General features: G+C 32.0%; 1 protein-coding gene across 3 annotated transcripts in view; it reads right to left on the reverse strand.

The window, feature by feature from the left end:
- Positions 1-735: 735 nt before the first annotated feature.
- LOC139894433 (protein trichome birefringence-like 19) overlaps positions 736-18167 on the reverse strand; it is a 53500-nt gene continuing 36068 nt past the window's right edge. The window contains exon 2 of one of the 3 annotated variants that reach the window (XM_071877724.1): positions 736-1663. In XM_071877724.1, the coding sequence (XP_071733825.1) occupies positions 860-1663 (804 nt within the window). In that variant the 3' untranslated portion in view covers positions 736-859. Of the gene's footprint in view, positions 1664-10598; positions 10935-17326; positions 17612-18167 lie in introns of those variants that run through there. The other 2 variants (XR_011774979.1, XR_011774980.1) reach the window with 2 other exon arrangements.

Below are 18167 nucleotides of genomic sequence, written 5' to 3' on the forward strand. Positions count from 1 at the left end.
TGAAGATCCAGAGAAAATGGTAAAAACAAAACGATTTTACCCTCACAAGCAATGCACATGTAAACACTTAACGGACATTTTTAACGGAATTTAGACGGTGGGACGCGGATTGCCAAATTATGCAATTAAAAGGACTCGAAAATTCAATTAAAAATTTGAGGAACTCGGATTGCAATTTTGTGTATAAATGAAAGACCAACGGAGAAAAAAAAATCTTTATTCTTTTATATACATGGAGCAGCCAATCATGACAGATAACGCAAACAAATACCCAATAATGCTTATTATGAATGCAGAGGAGTAGCAAACAAATATATTGACTGGTAACCAAATTGTTTATTAGTTATTTGTTGCATGCATCTACTATATATACTTGTGTAGGCGTGTGTTGGAACTACATATGAACTAGTTAAAGACCTTTGGGGATTATCAAATGATATTGATTTGTACACCATCAAACTTAAATGTACAAAACTAATCATGAATTACATAATTGTAATGTACAATACATTAAACATGATCAGTGGTTTATGGTTAATTTTAGGTGATGCACAAATCTTCTCCTATTATCAAATCGTGTGAACGATAGTTAAGCGTACTTGACATCAGTTTAAGATAAGTGAAGTTTTTAAATAATATATTATGGTTCGATTCGTCATGTTTATACCATATATAGGTTAAATAAATGATTAGTTTAGATACATATTTTAAGACTCAAAATTTTCAGACTCATAATGAATATTAAAGGCATTACAAATTACAAAAGCTATCAAAGTAACCAAAATCATTAACAAATGAATAAATATGAGTATAGGATGAACCACTACATTCAACAACAATTTGAGCCTCTATTTGGTTTTTAACCTTTTATATGTGACTTCTCCTCAGCCGATCTTAAACCTTCCATCTTTAACGTATGAAGCAAGAAATCACTCCACGTGTCAATGGGCCCAGGTAAACACCAATGCACACAGTCATTATACAAAGTCACATTCTCATTGGGCCAATGTCCATATCTACTTGGATGCCCATCAGGCCTTAGTAACATGGCTTGTGTTGTATCCAATAGCCTATACTTTAAACCCCTATTTTTCCCCATTTTTTCTCCCTTTCTAAATTCTTCAATTTGAGTCATGTATAACTCCAAATTTAGACCCTCTAATGTTATTTCGTTGTTCTTAAATGGTTTCTTTCTCACACAATTTCCACCATTATTCCACTCTCCACCCTCAAAATGCATTGGAGCAAACGTTCGTAAAATGGTTATGCCTTTGAAGTTTTCTCTACTGTTGATTGCCTTGAACGCGGTTCTTATTGCCTTTCTATATCCAAACGTCATTGGATAATCTGTGACGTTCTCCAACTGACAAAATCTGCAACCAATCACCTTACCGTTAACATAGTACAATGCGGGCCGCCAAAACCAATGTCCTGTGTTGATGATCAAATAATTGAAATCGTCGATTTGGGTGGTCCATTTCTCAGTGAACTCGTCTAGGTATATGTTGAACAAGCCACTGTGGGTTGGCCCATCCGAACTAGCTTCTTCGGCTTTTACCAAAAATGGTGACCAAAATGTAGCAAGAGTAAAGTTGTAAGAGACATAATACCAATGTTTGAAGTTCTCGTCTTTTGTCTTTGATTTATCTATAGGATACTCGACCTGAAAATACAAAAAAGGACAACATTGTTATATGTATTCTTATATATATCTTATTGTATCTTAAATCTTAATATATTACCAAAATGTAAAAATGAGAGAAACTTATAGTCTTTATAATACTTTTATCCTACCCCTTTCATGGGAAAAATGCTACTCCCTTCATCCCAATTCAATTGTCTTGTTTTGCTTAGAGCAGTCTTTTCTTTTCGAATTTGACCCTAAATATTTTTGTTTGTATTATATATTATTTAATAAAATTTATACTAGTGGACTGGAATTTGAATATATTTTATCGGTATACTGTTCAACAACTATTATATAACACACAAAAAATAATTTGAAGTTAACGTTGGAGACAAAAGACCTTTAAAGTCAAAACAAGACAATTAAATTGAAATGTGTTATAATTCAGTAGGCTTATAACTACCTTTAGTGGTCTAGTTCTTGACTGTAGACTAATAAGTATATAGAGAGAATATGAGAGAATATGAGAGAATATATTTAGTGTGTGTTTTATAAACTCATAACACACATATTTATACTCAAAAAATCTACTATACAATATCTATAATAATAATAAAATTAACATCCAATTTAACTTTTATAACACTCCCCCTTGGATGACAATTTTATTAGAGAATAACTAGTACTGCCTCGTTAAAAACCTTGCTAAAGAAAACCCATTGGGATAAAACTTTAGCTAAGGGAAAAAGAGTGCAGCATAGAGTTGACTCCCCCTCAAGTAGGCAATGTCTGAATTGTTACATCTTCTGAACATGCCTCATGCCAATATTATGAATGTGTGTTCTGAAAATAGCAGTTGGAAATGCTTTGGTATAAAGATCAGCAGAGTTGTTGATTGAACGTATCTCATTTTAATCTGGTTGTCTTTTGCGAGATCTTGAGTATATGAGAAGAATCTGAGGTTTTCATCTGAAACTGTATCATCTAAATCTTTTATGTACAAGTTTAGCCCCTGTGATTTGTATACAGTCTCCTTCATGGTTTGCTCAAACCCTTGTTTCAATTCCTATTCCCTTGTAGTCTTTTCTGAGCCTTACCAATATACCATTCTTTTCCATCAAACTTATGACCGTTAAGACCGTCTATGGCTTTGGCGCCTCGTCAGTATTTATATTTTGTTCAGTCACTTTTGATACTCTTCTTTCATTTGTATTATGCAAGCTGCATTATCTTCATATATAGTTGTTGGTGAAGATAGTTGTTAGTCTTTTATAGCGTTCTAGTCCACAAGAATCAATAATGATTTGTGTCATTGATCTCAACCAAACACATTTTTGAGTAGTTTCATATAATGCAATCACTTCGTCATGATTTGATGATGTTGCAACAAGTGTTTGTTTTAAGAACGCCATGATTTTGTGGTACCTCCATTTAGGAATACATATCGAGTTTGAGATTTATCTTTATGAGGATTTGATGAATGACCTGTATATACATAATCAACCAAATCTTGTTTTGAAACGTTAGAATAAAATAATTTTAAATCAGCAGTTTCTCAAGGGTATCAAAATATGTGTTTGATCCCGCTCCATTGTCATTTGAGCTGAATCTTGCCAACAAATTAACTGCAAGAGAAATGTCAGGTCTTGTACAATCTATAAGATACATAAGAACCTCAATTGCACTAAAATATGGAACTTCCGATCTGTTAAGATTTTCATGATCTTCGCAGGGATGAAATAGATCAGTGTCAATATTGAGTGATCTAACAACAATGAGTTTGTCTTTAAAAAAAATGTTTTAAAATCTTTTCGGTATAAGTTGTTTGATGTACAAGTAAACCATTAGGCATATGCTCAATTTGCAATCCAAGGTAATACTTGGTTTTTTCAAGATCTTTCATTTCAAAATAATTCTTTAGAAGTTGAATGATTTCATAGATCTCTTTATTTGTTCATATGATGTTAAGAACATTGACATAAACAACTACGATCTCATATCCGAACATTGTTTTTATAAAACATACGTGCAAAATAAGTTTATATTTATACCCTTTTTTTTATTAAGTAGTCATCTAATCGGTTATACCACATACGTCCCGTTTGTATAAACCCATTTAGAAATCTTTGTGATTTAATGGAATATATTCCCTTGGGTTTTACATTAGATGCTTATGATACCTTAACTCTTTAGGTATATTCATATATATCATTATTAAGTGATCCATACAGATAAGTAGTAACAACATTCATGAGATGCATTTAAATAACTACCAGGTTGATTAAGTATCTAATAAGTAATTGTATCCATTACAGGAGGATAAGTTTTCCTCCTAATTCATTTATGGTCTTTGTGGGAAATCTTGAGTTACAAGTCTAGTTTTGCCTTGTAACTTCATTTTCACATTTCTTTTCGGATAAAAATTCATTTGTATCCCATACGTTTTACATCTTTAAAAGTGATAACGATTGATCCGAAAACTTTTCTTTTATCGAGCGATTCTAATTCAGCTCGTATTGTTCCTTTCCATTGAGCTCAATCATGTCCATTTTGTATATTCAATGACTGATTTTAGTTCCAGATCATCATCTTTATTCATGATGTCATTGTAACATTATATGAAAATATCTCATAGAAATTTTAATTTCATTTCGGTTCCATAATATTGCATAATTTATCGCAATTTTAGTATTTACATTTATCAATATCCTCTGCAGAAGGAATATTGATTTGTGGTTCTTCTTGAACACTTTCTTTTACCTCATTATCAGCTGATTTTCTTTTTCGAGGATTTTTATCTTCGGAACCAATTGATCTTCCACTTTTGATGCATGGCAAAGACTCAACAGTGACATTATTGCCAGCTTTTGGAATTTCAGTTCGAGCTGAAGCATTTATCGCTGGTATATATGATTTAGTCACCTTTTTTTTTTATATCTGTAAATGCATAAAGTAATTAATTTGCAAGTTCTTGCATATGCATTATTTTTTGAACTTTCGTTTCACATTCTTTTGTGCTAGTTCAATATACCTTAATTGATGTTCACATCATGAAGCATCATTTTATTATTATTTTTTTTACTTCACCCCCCTAATCTAGGGAACAATGTTTTATTAAAATGACAATCAGCAAAACGTGCTGTAAAAATATCACCCATCATGGGTTCAGTATATCTTATGATTGAAGATGTTTTATATTCAAAATATATTACCATCTTTCTTTGAAAAAACATTTTATTGTGTTGTGGTGATACAATTGGAACATACACTGCACAACCAATGTTCTACGGTGGAAAATATTTGGCTCTTGGCCAAAATCAAATAGTAAGTGAAAATATTTATGACTTCCACATGGTATAATGCGAATTAATATCGCAGCATGTAAATTTACATGTCCCCATATAAATATTGAGAGTTTTGTACTCATTTCTAATTGTCTAGTTATTAGCTGTAAGCGTTTATCTATTGATTCAGCTAAACCAATTTTGTGTATGCATATGAGTAACTGGATGTTCAACAACAATCCCTGTAGATATATAATGATCATTAAATGCTTGAGATGTTAACTCACCAGCATTATCAAAGTCTCATCCTTTTAATGGTGTAATCAGAATAATGTGTTCTCAATTTAATAATTTGTGCAAGAAACTTTGCAAATGCCATATTACGGCTTGATAACATACAAATATGAGACCATCCGCTAGATGCGTCTATTAGAACCATGAAATATCAAAATGGTTCACATGATGGATGAATTGGTTCATATATCTTACCTTAAATTCTTTCAAGAAATATTTGTGATTCTTTTTCACAATATACTTTTCATTAATCACCATATGTGTTTTCCATTAATCACCATATGTGTTTTTTTTTTTTTTTTTTTTTTTATAAATCACCATATGTGTTTTTTCATCATATATCCTTTTCACCATATACGCTTTTAATCATATGCACTGTGTTTTTCACCATATGCGCTTTTAATCATATGCGCTGTGTTTTTCACCATATGCGCTTTTAATCATATGCGCTTTTCATCATATGCGATGTGCTTTTCATCATATTCGCTTTTTATCATATGCGCTGCGCTTTTCATCATATGCGTTTTTCATCATATGCGCTTTTATAATATGCGCTTTTTATGTGAATAGTAAATTAATTAATTTCGTTTTACTATTCATATGAATTAATTTCGATTTACTATTTTGTTAATTGAGTAATATATATACATCATATACTTGTGACTCCGAAGGCTCAAATGAATTTGACCATATAGTTATATGTTGTACCTTGCACATTAATTTTCAGTAGAAGCTTTAGATGCATATTTTTTTTTTTTCTTGATGAACTATTTGTTTCATATCTAGCTTAGGCAATTATTGTGAACATTTGGTCCCTATAAGAGCATTTATCTTTTAGACTTTTAGTTGATTCGTACTTGTCACAATTAGGGATAGCACCCGCGGGTCGTGGATGCGGATCCATTGGATCCATCACCCTTACCCGTGGATTTTTTTTTTTAAATCAAATAACTGGAAATTTGGATTTTTTTTTTTTTAAGAGACATCCAATTGAACCCTTGTTCGTTGAAACAATTTGACTATTTTTTTTAACTCCCCATTTATTTAACTTCGTCTCTTGACCTTGCCACATCACTAAAAAGTACATCACTTGCCTTTGATGTCACCGTCACGGTTAGAAACAGTCTAATATAATGCTTATGGCTCTTTGTATACACATAAATAATTTATGTCCATTTTCATTTCCTTACTTATTTTTTCTATTTTTGAAAGACAATTACACCGAGCAATCTTTCTCATTCTTTGAAACAATCTTCGTCTCATTTCTAAGATTTGAACATTATCTTCAAAGTTAGAAGGTTTGGCTCTGTACCGCCAAATCAGAGTCCCTTTTATTAGACAAGTTAGTGTCCCTTTTATTATTAGACAATTAGGCATTAGAAAATAGTTTTACATTACTATGCTTTATTTGTGTACCCTTTTTATTTGGTTTGTTTATAAGTATATATGCAGTGTTTCTTTTCTTTATACTTCTCTTTCATCTTAATTAACACATATAATCTCTCATCATAAAATAAATAGTGTGAATTCTTTTAAGAAAATGGATTATGTAAATCAAATTTGTTTAGATATTGAACCAAATACCTATTGGAGTATGATACTAATTCAAAGCGAGCGGAAGCATTTTTTAAAAACTTTATAAAATCATACTCTTTCACGGATCATTGTACAAAACTTTAGTAAACAAAACAAATTAACGAAATCGAACGAGAGAAGATTAGAATACAACCTTTGTAGCCTTTTGAAAATCGAATTTGAAAACTCAAAGAAGAGTTCCTCTAAACGGTAGACACCCAAAGTTCCAACCTTGCTTCGATCTATACCTTCTACTTAACGGATCTTTTCTTCTTCCTTATTTCCACCAAAACCGAACCCAATTATAGATTTCAAGTATTTTGGTTACTTGAAAATGAGAAAGAAAAATAGCATTTTGTGTATGTGTGTTTTGTATCTCTTTTTTTAACTTTTAAGATTTACTTTTAATAAAAATACAAACTACTTTTTTATTTTAACTTTTAAGATTTACTTTTAATAAAAATACAAACTACTTTTTGTATTTTAACCTTTAAGATTTACTTTTAAGAATAAACATTAGTATGCATGAAATAAATAATGATTAATTGCATAAGTAATCATAAATGTTAGATAACATATAAAGACCCCATCGTATTCGTATTGATCGGAATTAATCTCGACCCATGGTACCGTGTTGTCAAATGACGTGTTGCGTACATAAAGTACCGTGTTGTCAAATGACGTGTTGCGTACAATCATGAGGTCTTATTAACATAAATATAAATGTTAGTGAAGTTAATAAGAGTTAGATTACAGAAAATATAATTCAGGCGGTATAACCGACTATATATAACTTAAATAACATAAATATAAATGTTAGTGAAGTTAATAAAAGTTAGATAATTTCTTACCTTGATTAGTGACGTGTGTTTGCTTAGATAAACCTTGATTATACGGAGCACTTCGTGCTGATAACGTGTTATAATTCAGTAGGCTTATAACTACCTTTAGTGGTCTAGTTCTTGACTGTAGACTAATAAGTATATAGAGAGAATATGAGAGAATATGAGAGAATATATTTAGTGTGTGTTTTATAAACTCATAACACACATATTTATACTCAAAAAATCTACTATACAATATCTATAATAATAATAAAATTAACATCCAATTTAACTTTTATAACAAAATGGAGATAGTACTTTTTTATTTATTTTTTTCTGTCATTTTTTCTTTTAAATTAAAGTAATTTGACTTCCCTCATGGATTATAGACACCCGCTACAAGAAATATAGGCTTGGCCTTTAGTGGCCACAAGTTGTCATTGCTATAGGCCCATTAAACAACAAAAAATATTCAAATTTTTACTCTTTTGTCAAATTCACTTTGGCCACGACACAGTCGTTAGACCTCTTGTAGCGACAGCATGCAACGGCGTGTGGAGGATGAGGCGGCTCCAAGTGCCGCCCCCCATGTCCTGTATCAAGGCATTGATTTTTGATTTTATCGAGCGTTCTTTGAATAGTCACGGCCTAAGCAACGCAAGGCAAGCAATATGATTGGTTGTTTTTTTGCTAATATTTTTAATATATTATTTTAATTCAATTTTTATCTCCTATATCAATAATATTTTACCACATTATCACAACACTCTTAACCCACACCACCATTACTCCACAAAAACAACCCACACATTCTAATCATCAAAAAGATACAAAAAAACAACTCACGTTTTTAACCCACGTCCCCAACCACTACAAATATTCTTATAAATGTCGTCATCTAGACATTTCAAATTTTATTTTAATTTTCTTTAGCCAACCTATTGGGTAAAAAAAATCCCCCTAGCATATGGTGACGACAATGTCATCAAGAAATGGAGAAAATGTCAACGCCAAAGTATATTAATTCCTTTAGAGATTCTAATTTTTCTCTTCAGGGCAAAAAATTCCCGTCTAGCCTTTGACGACAACAATAATCCATTCAATTGGACTACAATTACTGATAGCCTCTTCACAAGTAAAGACATGAAGAGTGAATGTGACAATAACATATTCACTTGGAACACAATTTCAGGATATATTTCACTACACGCGATATACAAGAAGTTATGATATAGTCAAATTTACAATAATAAATGTAATACTATTATGAAGTAATGAATTTGATTCATAGATTACTAAAAATTAAGGCTTGAAATTTACAAAAGTAATGATATAGTCAAATTTACAAAATAAATGTACTATTATTATGATGCATGAATGAATCTTGTTAGAATGGGCCAATAGCCAAGTGGCGAATGACTTACTCTTCCTTAGGGGATGTGAGGGTTCGATTCCCACTAGGTGAGGATTTTTCAAATAATTGGATCAAAAACCATTCTTACCGGGCCCAAATGATCCCTTGGTCCCACGCATGCGAAGATTGAAACAATGACAATGCAGGTTCGTTTATCGGGCCTGACATGCTGTGGGGAAATGGGTGATGGTGTTTCGCCAGGCTCCAGTGGGCTAACGGGGACCGCTGGATGAGTTGACAAAGTCAACTCAGGACTAACATGTCCCTGTCGATACACATTTTTTTTTTTTTTTTTTTTTGAAACAATGAATGAATCTTGTTCAGTGGTGAGATGGTCTACTAGTTGGTACCCTCATATATATATATATATATATATATATATATATATATCACTGTACTATTATTCGATAAACAAATAAACAATTCACTATACGTTAAACATTAAAAATAGTTGAATACATGACTACACGTTGCCAGCAAGATTATATTCTTTGAAAATTGTCTCCAATTATTTGACATTAAACTATATTGTATTCTTTGAAAATCTACAACGTTCAACTAATCATAAAATAATAAATAAAATAATATACATACGTTCAATATATATTTTATTAAAATACGATTCATTTATTGATCTTGTTAAAAACCGATAACGATATTATTCTACTATACAATTTTATGAGGTTGAAATGATGAATATAATAGTTGACAAAGACTGACTACCACAAATCACGATTAAATTAATCCTAGTATTTATTTAGCTTAAATATTAATAATTTAATAATAATTAATATTGATTAATTAATATTTGAATAACAATTTAATTTTAATTAGACTATAGTAATAAAATAATTGAAAGAGAACAATAACGAAAAGACAAAGTTATTAGATAATTCTATTTCACGACTCTTTTCTTTACCAAAACTATGCTCACTTTATTCTACTTGCTTTCCTCACCCAACACTCAGCCACTACAACAACATATATCTATATCTATATCTATCGAAGATTGCAAAATCAATCTTTCAATCTATATATCTATCTAATGTAAGAAAAAATCGACTACGTTGCAAATGCATATTTTATTTCTTTTTTTTATTATATTATACGTAGTATAAGTTATCAGAGCAGTGGTCTTAGCGAACCAGGTATGCATTAGTGTGTCTAACTGATTAGTTGTTAGGATGCATTAGTGAGTCTGGACTTCGACCGTGTCTGCATGTCAAAGGTTTTCCTTATCATTTAGTGTCGAAAATTATTTGCTCATCATCCTTAAAGTCTAGACACGTCTTACTGCCTCTATTGCATAGACAGTGTATAGATAAATTCATATCTTAGCGTATCTGTTATTGTTACCTTTGCCTGACAGCTTTCGTAGATTCCTCCGTAACTTATGGGATTTTAGTATTATATATGCATATGTAAATTATGTATTGCAGGGTACTGATCTACATCCTATAATCTATTTCTTATCGAAAATCTTTCATCTGATCGTACGAGATAAATCCCTCAACCAGTTCGAGTCCCTCAGATTCCGATAACTATTCCGATAGTTATTCCGACAACTATTCCGACATGGATATTCACCTAAGCTCCGAAAGCAGTGTAAACGAAATTGAAAGGACCCGTTCATATACATTATAAACGATTCACAATAGTTGATTACATCGCGAGGTATTTGACCTCTATATGATACATTTTACAAACATTGCATTCGTTTTTAAAAGACAAACTTTCTTTACATCAAAAATTGACGGCATGCATACCATTTCATATTACATCCAACTATTATTGACTTAATATTAATCTTGATGAACTCAACGACTCGAATGCAACGTCTTTCAAAGTATGTCATGAATGACTCCAAGTAATATCCTTAAAATAAGCTAATGCACAGTGGAAGATTTCTTTAATACCTGAGAATAAACATGCTTTATAGTGTCAACCAAAAGGTTGGTGAGTTCATTAGTTTATCATAATCAATCATTTCCGTAATAGTAATAGACCACAAGATTTCATATACATAAACGTTTTAATAAAAATATTCTAAGTGGTTGAGCACTTGGTAACCATACTTAACATTTAATCAACGTCGCATATTCCCTTTATTATGAAATCTCACTACACTGTACCAAGTGTAGTCACTGGAACGAAGTACTGTGCAACCGTTGAATACTGGTCGTCCAGTCCGGTTGGGGTTGTCAGGCCCGATAGATCTATCAACATGATTCGCGTTTACAATACCACATGTAAATAGTAGTTACCAAGCTATTAGGAAAAATATGCAGGGTGGTACAACTCAACGTAGAATATATTTTAAGTACTTGTGTCTATCCCGTAAACATTTATAAAAACAGCGCATGTATTCTCAGCCCAAAAATATATATTGCAAAAGCAATTAAAAAGGGAGCAAATGAAACTCACAATACTGTATTTCGTAGCAATTATGTATATAACGACACTGAACAAGTGCAGGGTTTGTCTCGCATTCACGAACGTATCAATATTGTGATTCAATATCGCAGGAAAGTACGTAGACGCAACTAAAACGATAAACGTTAGGTTGACCTCACGAGCAATACCCTCGATCAATACCCATAACCTCCATAGCTATAACCCATAATTTCCTTAGCTCTATTCCGTTTGAAAACTTATTTTGAAATCGTCTGAATATAACTCCGTCGTAGTATTTTATGTATACTAATAATATCTTGAAGTAATACTAAGTAAATATATATATGTAATTCGATTGAGAGAGTTTAGAGAAATATATTTTCAAGTTTTCTATTAAATAATGAAACCTATTGAATTCTATTTATAATAGATTTTTGAATTATTAAAGTGAATTATTAAAGTATGAATTATTAAAGTGAATTATTAAAGTATGAATTATTAAAGTGAATTATTAAAGTGAATTATTAAAGTATGAATTATTAAAGTGAATTATTAAAGTGAATTATTAAAGTATGAATTATTAAAGTTAAAGTAAAGTAAAAGTAAAGTAAAGATAAAGTTAAAGTATAGTAAAAGTATAAAACTATGTACGTATAATACGCGTATAAATATATTTAATATTAATTTAAATCGTTATATCATAAAACATTTTAGAAAAGTAGAATTATATATATTCATAATAGGTTTCAAGTTTTTAAATTACAGTCTATTGGTGAAGCATGGGATAAAGTCCAAAGGTTAAATAAACGTATCAAATCATCTTAATGAAAAATGTCGAGTTACTTAACTTGTCGATATCCGACATCTAAGTTATTTACACTCCACGTTCTTACTTTCATATTAAATAAAATGAAAGTTAACATAGTTATCTTATCAAGGTCACTAGGAAAATATTATAAAACATGCCTTGAAAATTAAACAGGAATTTCTACTAACCCTTGTCTAGTTCCCGTTAATTGACACATTTGTTCTTACTTATAAATCACTTTACCATTTTCCGAATATTGTCAAAAAGAATAGATTTCTTAAATCACAGTGGACCTCATAACATAGGCCCGCAATCATATCATAATGTATCTGATAATTCAATCATTTGATATTATCTCTTAATTTGTCGATAAATATATCGAAACAATTACGTTCATGTAAAGTATCATATACCTAATACTTTGTTAATGTTTTCAGTTAATATTATATATTATATATACATATCTATATACACATAATTGTTCGTGAATCGTCGAACACGGTCAAAGGGTAATTGATTACATGAATGTAGTTCCAAACTTTTTGAGATTCAACATTACAAATTCTGCTTATCGTGTCGGAAACATATAAAGGTTAAGTTTAAATTTGGTCGAAAATTTCCGGGTCGTCACAGTACCTACCCGTTAAAGAAATTTCGTCCCGAAATTTGATCGAGGTCGTCATGGCTAACCATAAAAATGTTTTCATGACGGATATGTGTTGATAGATAGTATTTTATTACCATAGAGTAATATGAATAAAATGATCCGATTACTCGAAGCGTATGAGTGAAGCTATCACAAAATAGTGGAATGAGAAAAATAAGTTTCGTCATAATTTTTGACGTAGTCATGGTTGAATTCCGGAATTCAAGGGATTCAAAAAAAAAATCTTGGAAATCTATAAGATCTGTTTCTTCGAGATTTAAGGAAATTAGGATCTCTTTAATTAAATGCGATGATCTGTCCCGATTACTACGTCTGTTATTTCCCTTATATATTTACCTTTTCCATTCCATTAGTTTTTACCACTTCTATACTCAATTCCAATTTCAAAAGATTGCGAAAATGCTTAATCCAGTTCTAATCCTTGTCCTTATCCTTACTATCGCAACAATCATTCTCCTTTTCCAACTTCCACCGGAGGAATCTGTTTTCTTTCACTTCGCCCTTGGGGTTATAGTGTTTTTAATTCTCCCGTGTCTTTATGTTGCGATAAACATTGATATACACGGTTTGTAATTTATGTGTAGTTATTGGACTTTATATTCTCCCTTACATTTCGGAGTTTCATACTTTTGTTGTCTCTTCTCGGCTTTAAGTCAAGCGAATAATGGTCCAGAATTAGTAGGTATGAAGTTTTGGATGAACATAGTTAATGTTCTAAGAAGGAAATCGTAATAGTACGATCTTGATTTGGCAAATTACCAGAATATCCGAAAAGATAGAACTATCAAGAAGATATGTTCTTAATATGTTTGGAGATTTGGTAAAATGTAAGAGTCGTGTAAATGGCACATGATGACGGTATGTTCTGTGAATCATCACGTTCCATTAGAAACTCAGCATGAATTACTGTAATATAATCACGTTGATCAAGTGTCATTATATTATACTAACTCGTGCTTCAGTTCCCAACACTACTTCAAAATATTCAAATTTGAATTTTTCAGAATTTAGAAACTAACACAGTTTCTTTTATGTTGCAGATATTACGGAGAGATAAATGATCTCAGATAAGAATAGTTGTGAAAATATCTCCAGAAATATGGAGAATATGTATAATGAGAGATACGAAGATATCTTATAATATTTAAGATAAGATGATGATGAGAATAAGGTCCGCAAAGGTTTAGAGTCAGGAACAAGGTATTCGTTAATGACTTCGTTAGAAACTGAATCATCAAGATTCTTTAAATACAGACTTTGGTCCTTGTTTTTGTCCTTGGTCTCCTTCACGGTCTGCTCAATCCATTGTTCAGTACCAACTCTTCTCTTTTTCTGGGCTTTACCAACACATTATTCTTTGTCATCAAACTTTTGACTGTAAAAGTCGTTTACAGTTTCTGCTGCTTCATTAGCATTTCGAGAACTAATTCACAGTTTGAGATGTTTTTCAGAAACTTCACATTCGAAGTGTGTAAGTTTAGGAGATAGATGTTATATGTATATATAACTATTGAAGTAGAAACGCTGCGAGATTTCAAAATACTGATTGCTAATTTTCAGTAATTGGTATGGCAATTCTTGTTGCAAGATGCGGATGAGTAAAAGATGGAGTTTCAATGAATAAGTATAGTGACTTTTTGGAGAGGTTTAAGTCGAAGGTTAATGAAGTTGTTGATAAGTTTACTGCTAATGTGGTGAGATATGAAAGGTTCCCCAGTAACGATGGTGAAAGGGCAGCGTATCTATCGAAGTTATAATAAAATTAGTTTTACTGAAAAGTCGAAGTTGACTTGTTGGAGCTGTGACAAAACTGGCTACTTTGAAAAGAATCGTAAGGTTGTTTTTGCTAATAAATGCTAAAGAATTCAACGCGGGTATGTGTTAAACTATGACTTTGGGTTCGAGAGTTTTTCAGGTACAAGACTTTGGGTAATGTGTGATTGGATCATCATCTCGATTGTTCCTTATTTGAAGTGTCTTCCTAAATTTCAAAGCGTTTTAAATGCAGCTTGTCATTGTCAATATCCAAAGGATAAATTCGTCATGAATCTCGATTGATTCTCGTATCCTTTTGAGTGTTACAATTAAAAGTGATGTTCTATCACAGTTTTGAAGTCAAAGTATATCTTTGAAAAAATGTAAGGATCTAAGAGTGATGGTTTTGCTTATATCTCGAGTTGCATTCTGAGATTTCAAAAATCAGAATAGGTGATTGAATTTGAATGAGTATGGTTGTTTTGATTTCTTATAAAAGAAGGTATACTGTTGTGAAAATAGGGAGTATAGTTGATGATTTACTGAATTACAATCGAAGAATGTAATATATTAATTGTTCATTTATATATCTCTCGAGTATTACCTACCCGTTAAAAAAATGTCACAAATAATATTTTGAACAAGAATTTTTCATTACAGTCTTTATGAAAATATATGTATGTATATTTTCTTCAGATGTAATACAGATTTAATGAGTTAATATCATATTAAGCTCATTTGATTTTCGGCTTGGATTAGTAAAGAATAATCTCTAAAACATTAGAGATTACATAATCTTCGCGGAGTATTTCGCTAATGTAATCAATATTTCAATATTTATTCTTATAGATATTTCCTTAGTGAATTATGCTGATGCTCATAGAACTCTTGCTAACTTCACAAGATACGAATGTTGTTTTCCAGTAAGTTTCGAGTACATTGAAGATGAAAGTGTAAAATCAAACATGTTATTGAATGATACACTTGGTTTATTATGAAACCGAATTCATTTAATTGAATCAAAGATTGTAGTTACGATGGTTAGGTTGTTAACGAAGGATGTACATCATAGCATATTAGTAATATGAATTTAACTGAGTAGTATCTACCCTTTTTTAATTCATATTCGATAGCTTAGTACGAAAGATTTTTATAGTTTCAGCATTCATATATATAAAATATATATATATATATAATTTCTTCAGAAGAATGAGTTAATACTTCATAACTCGTTGATACAAAATACTCGTTGTTGATCAATGATGACGTCCACGGCGATTCTTGAACTGACGGAACTTGTGATGTTATAGGTGCTGCTAGTGCTGATGATGCTGACAGTACTGACGGTGATGGTGGTGCTGACGATATTGTTGATGCTGATGATACTGCCGGTAAGTGCTGGTGATGCTTGTATAGCAAGTCTAGCTTGTAAATCGCTCACCATTCTTGTCAGGGTTTCGATTCTTCTCCCTATCATCTCTATCTATTCTACTCATCTGATTTATGGATAAGGCTGAAATAGATAATCCCTAAGACTTTAGAGATTACATTATCACCGCAGGATGTTTCTCCGATGAAGTTATGAATCAATACCTCATCGTTTGTTGTTGTTGGTATTCCTTGGTATCTATGGTGCGTGTGATGTTGATATTCGAGATACAAATTGTGATGTTGAGGCGTGTGATGCGGATGTGATTGTTGGTGGTGGTACTGATCTTGTTGATGTTGATGGTGGTGGTGCTGTTGATGCCGGTGATGCTGCTGAAGCTTGTGGTATTGAGGCTTGCGATGTGGATGTTACTGGCGGTATTGGTTATGCTGCTGGTGCTGCTGATGGTGTTTGTAATCCTTGCACCATGTGTTCCAAAGCCACTACTCGGGCGCGAAGTTCGTTAATTTCTGCTAGTACACCGGGATGATTGACGGTTGGAACGAGCGGATGAATAAGTTTCGCAATATGGGATAGTATATAATCATGACGAGATACTCTAGCAATGAGTGAGAAAATGGTGTCTCGAACAGGTTCGCCGGTAAGTGCTTCAGGTTCATCGCCGAGAGGGCAATGTGGTAGATGGAAGGGATCACCTTCTTTTTGTCTCCAATGGTTGAGTAGACTACGGACCCATCCCTAATTCATCCAAAATAGATGATGGGAAATTGGTTGATCCATTCTGGTGACGCTACTTTCGGAGCTCAGGTAGATATCCATATCAGAATAGCTGTTGGAATCTGAGGAATTTGAACTGGTTGAGGGATCCATATCGTAGGATCAGGGAAAGAATTTTTGGTATGAAATAGATTGTAGAATTTAGATTTGGTATTCTTCAATTACATAATTTGTATATGTATATACAATACCAAAATCCCGTAAATTACGGTGAATCTTTGAAAAGATGTCAGTCAAAGTTCACAGTAATAGATGTGCTAAGATAAGAATTCGTCTATACACTATTATGCAATAAATACAGGAAAACTCGTCTAGACTTAAGATGATAAGCAGGTAATTTCCTAAAGATGATAAGTAGATGATTTCCGACTATAATTGATAAGCAAACTTTTTCACATGCAGACACGTTCGAAGTCCAGACTCACTAATGCATCTTAACAACTATCAGTTTGACACACTAATGCAAGACCTGGTTCGCTAAGACCACTGCTCTGATACCAACTGAAAGGATCCGTTCATATACATTATAAACGATTCACAATAGTTGATTACATCGCGAGGTATTTGACCTCTATATGATACATTTTACAAACATTGCATTCGTTTTTAAAAGACAAACTTTCTTTACATCAAAAATTGACGGCATGCATACCATTTCATATTACATCCAATTATTATTGACTTAATATTAATCTTGATGAACTCAACGACTCGAATGCAACGTCTTTCAAAGTATGTCATGAATGACGCCAAGTAATATCCTTAAAATAAGCTAATGCACAGCGGAAGATTTCTTTAATACCTGAGAATAAACATGCTTTAAAGTGTCAACCAAAAGGTTGGTGAGTTTATTAGTTTATCATAACCAATCATTTTCGTAATAGTAATAGACCACAAGATTTCATATACATAAACGTTTTAATAAAAATATTCTAAGTGGTTGAGCACTTGGTAACCATACTTAACATTTAATCAATGTCGCATATTCCCTTTATTATGAAATCTCACTACACTGTACCAAGTGTAGTCACTGGAACGAAATACTGTGCAACCGTTGAATACTGGTCGTCCAGTCCGGTTGGGGTTGTCAGGCCCGATAGATCTATCAACAGGATTCGCGTTTACAATACCACATGTAAATAGTAGTTACCAAGCTATTAGGAAAAATATGCAGGGTGGTACAACTCAACGTAGAATATATTTTAAGTACTTGTGTCTATCCTGTAAACATTTATAAAAACAGCGCATTTATTCTCAGCCCAAAAATATATATTGCAAAAGCAATTAAAAAGGGAGCAAATGAAACTCACAATACTGTATTTCGTAGCAATTATGTATATGACGACACTGAACAAGTG

Source organism: Rutidosis leptorrhynchoides, chromosome 2 (genome assembly GCF_046630445.1).
Source record: "Rutidosis leptorrhynchoides isolate AG116_Rl617_1_P2 chromosome 2, CSIRO_AGI_Rlap_v1, whole genome shotgun sequence".
In the NCBI taxonomy this organism is placed as follows: domain Eukaryota; kingdom Viridiplantae; phylum Streptophyta; class Magnoliopsida; order Asterales; family Asteraceae; genus Rutidosis; species Rutidosis leptorrhynchoides.